This window comes from Aotus nancymaae, unplaced genomic scaffold (genome assembly GCF_030222135.1).
Source record: "Aotus nancymaae isolate 86718 unplaced genomic scaffold, 86718_ANA_hifiasm-v0.15.2.pri h1tg000064l_1, whole genome shotgun sequence".
Classification (NCBI taxonomy): Eukaryota; Metazoa; Chordata; class Mammalia; order Primates; family Aotidae; genus Aotus; species Aotus nancymaae.
In genome coordinates this window covers 10,918,722-10,924,624 of record NW_026988479.1, presented here as the reverse complement: position 1 = coordinate 10,924,624, position 5,903 = coordinate 10,918,722, and the positions used below count along the sequence as shown (strand labels likewise).

Genomic DNA, 5,903 nt, shown 5'->3' with positions numbered 1-5,903 from the left:
GCGTTTCCCATAATGTAAAAAGGGAAAATACAGACTTGGGCTTTCGTGGAAAGTATTCTAACTCTCACAACCAGAATACCTGTCTTCAAATGTTTTTGGAGGGAGGGTTTAGATCTTTAACTTTTCCTTCAGCATTTCAGTACTCCACTTTTTGAAAATCATCTGTTCTGAGCAATGACATTTCCTGGCACAGCATCATCATTGTCAAGTGACTCAGTTTGATTTTTTTGTTTGTTAATATCAGGTGGCCCCAACTTACGGAGAAAAAGTGGGCTCTTGGTATCAGAAAAAGTATCAGTTTGATGTCAGGGTTTTTCCATGTTTGAGAGGGAGCTTTAAATATCACTCAATTTGAAGGTGTCTGCAGGCGCGCTCTGGTCCTCTGTTAAGATGCTTCTGGCCACGGTCCTTACTTCTGCGCTGCTCCTGTGTTCCGTGGCCGGCCACGGGTGTCCAACATTAGCCGGCATCAGGGACATCAACTATCTTATCGACAAGATGCAGGTAGGCTGCAGGGGGCGCCCGTGGGCAAGATGCCTACTGACGAAGTGAAGTATGTATGAAGATGAAAAAACGCAGGGCTGACTAGAGGTTCTTATCTCTCTATCTACTTTAGGAAGATCCGTCTTCGAAGTGCAACTGCAGAGCTAATGTGAGTGAATGCTCTTTAAGAAATTTCCAAATTAATTTTAATTTTCCCACCTGGAATCTTCACTCTGAAATTTCTCTTGCAGGTGACCAGTTGTCTCTGCCTGCCCATTCCTTCTGTAAGTATAGTGAAAGAATATAATTTTGACCTTGGGTTTTTTAGGTTTGTTTTTACATAAAAATAAGTTGCTTTATTTATTATTTAATGTTATAAATCGTGGTTTAATTCAATTGTTACAGATTAGTATTCCCTGTTAAAATCACATTGTTACAAATTATTCCCTTTTAAAACTACGATCTTGAAATCTTATATTATGAACATTTTTTTTTTTGTATTTAGCTAACTTTATGCCTCTTGGGAAGTTTAAACACTTCTCCACATTAAAAAAAAGAATCTTGAGGCCAGGCATGGTGGGCTCAAGCCTGTAATCCCAGCACTTTGGGAGGCCGAGGCAGGCGGATCACGAGGTCAAGAGATCGATACCATCCTGGCCAACATGGTGAAACCCTGTCTCTACTAAAAATACAAAAATTAGCTGGGTGTGGTGGCATGCGCCTGTAGTCCCAGCTACTCGGGAGGCTGAGGCAGGAGAATTGCTTGAACCCAGGAGGCGGAGGTTGCAGTGAGCGGAGATTGTGCCACTGCACTCCAGCCTGGCACCTGGTGACAAAATGAGACTCTGTCTCAAAAAAAAAAAAAAAAAAAAAGAATCTTGAATATCTTTTTAGATAGGTGGCCATGTGCATGATTAAATGAAGCTGGAACTAAGGATATAATAATTGCTATATAGCTCATATCATATTGCTTCCTAACTTATTTGCTGATAACTCTTGGGTTGTGAAACAATGTAAATAAAATGATAACTTCTTATCTTTCATCGGGAATGAATGATCTATGCGCTATGCCTCCCCCTTCCTGTCTCCTCCCTTCCTCCCTACCTCCCTGTTGTCTGTCTAGCTGACGAGGGTGGCTGTTGGTTTGAATGCTGCCCTCTGGACAGATAGAGGATCTGAGGTTGTGGGTAGAAGGAGGACTTCCAGAGGGCCACTGCCCACTCTGGCAGAAAGGACGGGTGGCAGGAAAGTTCTGATTCCTGATTCAAACTCCTGATTAGGGTGAGGAGGAGGTGCTTCACCAAGGTGCAGTGCCGTTTTCTTTCTCATGCAAGGCCTTGGAGAATCTGAGCGTCTGGCCCCAGCTAGGGTGAGATATCGCACCCATAGAGGTCCATCCATTGGGTGAGAAGAGGCTAGAGTGCCTTCTGGGGAGAAACCAGGTAGACAGCACTGCCCCTGCCCCTTGACGCACAGTCCGTGTTGTTAGCTGCTGCTGAAACACCAGCTGCATTCAACTGTCACATCCCATTAGCTGGTGTGGAAAGGCTTTTCCTCACTCTGCACTTTCAAACTTACAAGGCTTGAGGCAACTGTTGAAAAGCACACTCACAGCTATTTCAGGGCCCTCATGTTTCCTGGATGGAACATACTGGAAATCTCCTCCGGGGGTGTCACTGTAGAAAGATGGCATCCCTTTAATTATTGAAGAACACTTCCTACACTGGCAATGGACCTATCTAAAAATAATGCAAGTTTGAGTTACACTGATTTAATCAAAAGCATCTCTATTACATAGCTCTTTGTGATATATTTTCAAAGTTGTCCTCAGACTGTTTCTTTTAATAAATGCTTACTATTTACCAGGACAACTGCACCAGACCATGCTTCAAGGAGGGACTGTCTCAGATGACCAATACCACAGTGCAAACAAGATACTCGCTGATTTTCAGTCGGGTGAAAAAATCAGTTGAAGTACTAGAGAACAAGAAGTGTCCAGTAAGTTTGTTTTTACATGTAATATGTTCTGGTTGGTGATTTCTGTGTGAATCGTGATGCCAGCCCTGTTTGAATGCAAAAGGATGATAAAGTTGGAGTTGATAGTTCAAGGTTGATGAAGGAGATCTAAGAAATTTAATCAGAAGCAATAGAATTAAAGTGAGATTCAATGAAACAATAGAATTAAAGTGAGATAGACCATTGTTCCCCCTAGTTTTAAAAACACACCAATGGGGCCTTTATTTCTCTCCACTTACGGAATAATGAAAGAACCCTTTCTGAGTGTAATTAGAAGCTACAATCTGGAGAAGCAGGGATGTAGTTCACATAATACTAAATTATCCTAGAGATTCAATTTACTAACCAAAGGGGTGTTGCTAAAAGAGATTTTTTTTCCTGTTGTTTAAGGAGGGTTTTTTTGTTTTGTTTTTTTGACAGAGTCTCATTCTGTTGCCCAGGCTGGAGTGCAGTGGTGTAATCTTGGCTCACTGCAGCCTCCACCTCCTGGATTCAAGTGATTCTCTTGTCTCAGCCTCCCGAGTAGCTGGGATTACAGGTGTGTGCCACCACGCCCGGCTAATTTTTGTATTTTTAGTAGACTAGGTTTCACCATGTTGGTCTGGCTGCTCTTGAACTCCTGACTTCAAGTGATCTGCCTGCCTCAGCCTTCCAAAGTGCTGGGATTACAGGCATGAGCCACCACTCCCTGACCTGGATTAAGAGGGTGTTTAAGGTCAGTGCACCCAGGTCAAGGTGGAAGCTTGCCATTCGTCCTGAATGCCCATCCACAGATTCTCTTCTTCAGCGTATACCTTGATCCCTAACAGCAGAGTGGGGTGGCGGGTTGGATGGGGTGACCTCCCTGCCTCTTTTGGGTGTTAGCATCTCCACGCAAGCTCATAGAAGGCTGAAAGCCCTGTGCTCAGATGTTTAGCTGCATGTGTTTCAACCATCAATAGCATTTAGTTCTAAGTGCTTCATATATGCTGTCTCACAGAATAAATACATACCTTAGGGACAATTATTCAATTTATCACTCTCAGTGAGGTCAACTAATTTGCCCAAGGCTGCATATTTAATAAGTGGCAGAGCTGAGATTTGAACTGAGGTCTACGTGACCTCAGAGCCCCATTCTTAGCCATTGTGCTGTCAAATGACCTTGGAAAGACAACCTAAAAGGATAATGATACCATTTTAGGCCTCAAAGAATCCCCAGAAAAGACTTTCCCTAATGGAAGATTTAGGGCCACTTGATAGGGGTGTGTGTGTGTGTGTGTGTGTAAAGACTCCTGAAATCCAACTTGAAGTCAACCACCTGTGCTGTCTTTACACCACGTGAGCTAGCCTGGACCTGACCACCTGTTTGTTCTGGGTCTCAAGCCCCTTCCCTGCCCATCCCCACACTCCTTCCTGCCTGACTCTGGCTCTCGGCAGGTCGGCTCCAGGGCTGCTTGGCTCTACATCACTCTGTCCTTATCAACTTTCATCCCCACAGTATTTCTCCTGTGAACAGCCATGCAACCAAACCGTGGCAGGCAACGTGCTGACATTTATGAAGAGCCTCCTGGAAGTTTTCCAGAAAGAAAAGATGAGAGGAACGGGAGGCAAAATATGAAGATGAAATATTATTTATTCTATTTATTAACTTTAAAAAGCTTTCTCTTTAAGTTGCTACAATTAAAAAATCAAGTTTGCTAAGTCAAAATCAGTTGCAATCATTTGTTTAAAATTGTATATCTTTATTTTGAAATAAATACGTATGGGGGAAACAACATGAGCTGGTCTCTGGGCAATTATTCATTTCTTGCTGCTCAGAGCAAAGAAAGCTACAAGCGTTGTTAAGGGGAAAAATAGATCAGAGACTCCTGTAGTGATAAGAGTCCTGATGCTGAATACAGCCCTCAGGCTCACAGGCTGTGACTGTGGCTGCAGGGGGCTGCAGGGAGCAGTTCCTAAGGGTGTCTATGGGGACCATCTGAGGGTTGCTGCTAGGGGAGGCTGAAGGCATGTCTGAGGGAGGGAAGCAGAGGGCCCTGCCAAGAGGGCTAGGGTCCTGAGAAACTGGCCATGTGCCTAAAACAGGAGACGGCAGCAGTTTGCAGGTGGGAGACTGCTCAAGAATGTGGGCATGCAGAATAAATGCTTAATAGTTAAGTGCTTCACCCGCTAGTTCGGGTAGGAAGTAGATATTATTATTACAGTGTTTCTGTTCTATAGATACTGAAACCAAAGTTTAGAAAGTCTGGATGGCATTCCCAAGATCCCACAGGTGGAGAGATTTAGAGGAAGATTCACCCCTAGCGCTCTCTGCTTCTAAACCCTTTGCTGTTTGCATTCTGCCCCTTCTTATTCTCTTTATACCCAGGATGTACATTGTGCTTCTTCTGACCACAGCCTGAGGGTGAAATAGACCCATCATAATTCCAGGCCACACTCTCATATCCAGAAACTTAGGGAGTCTGACAGGTTTCAGAATTCAAGCTTTTTAGCCTTTTATAAAGTTGAAACAATCCATGCACCATATATTACATAACACCCATAGCAGGGCCTGGGGCAAGAGTCCATAATTAAACATATCAATCCTGTAGCAGTCACTGAAATGGTCCAGTTTTGCAGCCAAATGAGTCCTTGAGTTTTCAGAGCTATTTAGATTTCAGAATCATGATAAGAAATTGGTAAGCTGCATTAACAAAACAGCCTATGTCTAGCTCATGCCCTACTTACTAAGGGAGCGAGGCACTCTCTCCAAGACTTTTTATCTGGGGCTGGGCTGGGTGTCTCCAGGAGGGACAGAGGTTTCTGTAGCTCCCTGGACAGCAGCCGCATGGAGTTCCAGACAGCAGCTGCAGGGCCTTCTCTCCTCCTCTCCTCCATGTGAGTTTTCTGAATGACTGGCCCCAGACATAGTTGCATCATGTGACACTGTGTGGTTTACCACCTGCAGCATGGGGAGACACCCATCTCAGCAATGCTCACCCCAAGCAGGATCACAGCAGGGACAGATGCTGGTGGCTGGTGATGGTTTCAGAATACAATTCGGAAATGTGGTGTGCTGCCAGAGGAGATGGGCAGAGACGAGCTTCCACTCACTGCTGCAGATTAATCACCAGAGTAGCTTGGTGCTGTCCCTCCGCTTTTCTGCAAAAGTCACATAATCTGCAGTGTTCACTCCTGCAGACAAGCTCCAAGGAGGGCTTACTTACAGTGAACTGTGCTATAATTATCATCTCTGTGGCAGGAGAGTTGAGATTCATCAAGAAGCCGCCCTGGAGAAAGGAGAACCAACATTTAGTGTTTACTCTGTACCAGGCACTCTACTAAGCCTATTTTGTAGACTATCTGGTTGGATCCTCACAACAACGCCATGAGATATTTATATAATTGTTGTATGTAATTTTTCCCACTGCACAAATGAGATAACT

The 5,903-nt window shown here is 44.2% G+C and overlaps 1 protein-coding gene across 1 annotated transcript; it reads left to right on the top strand.

The window, feature by feature from the left end:
- The first annotated feature begins 367 nt into the window (after positions 1-367).
- Positions 368-4,236, top strand: IL9 (interleukin 9). Its single transcript, XM_021664919.2, has 5 exons — positions 368-504; positions 617-652; positions 735-767; positions 2,350-2,481; positions 3,977-4,236. Exons 1-5 carry the CDS (start codon positions 391-393, stop codon positions 4,094-4,096), a joined length of 435 nt encoding a protein of 144 aa, XP_021520594.2. The 5' UTR covers positions 368-390; the 3' UTR covers positions 4,097-4,236.
- Positions 4,237-5,903: the final 1,667 nt, after the last annotated feature.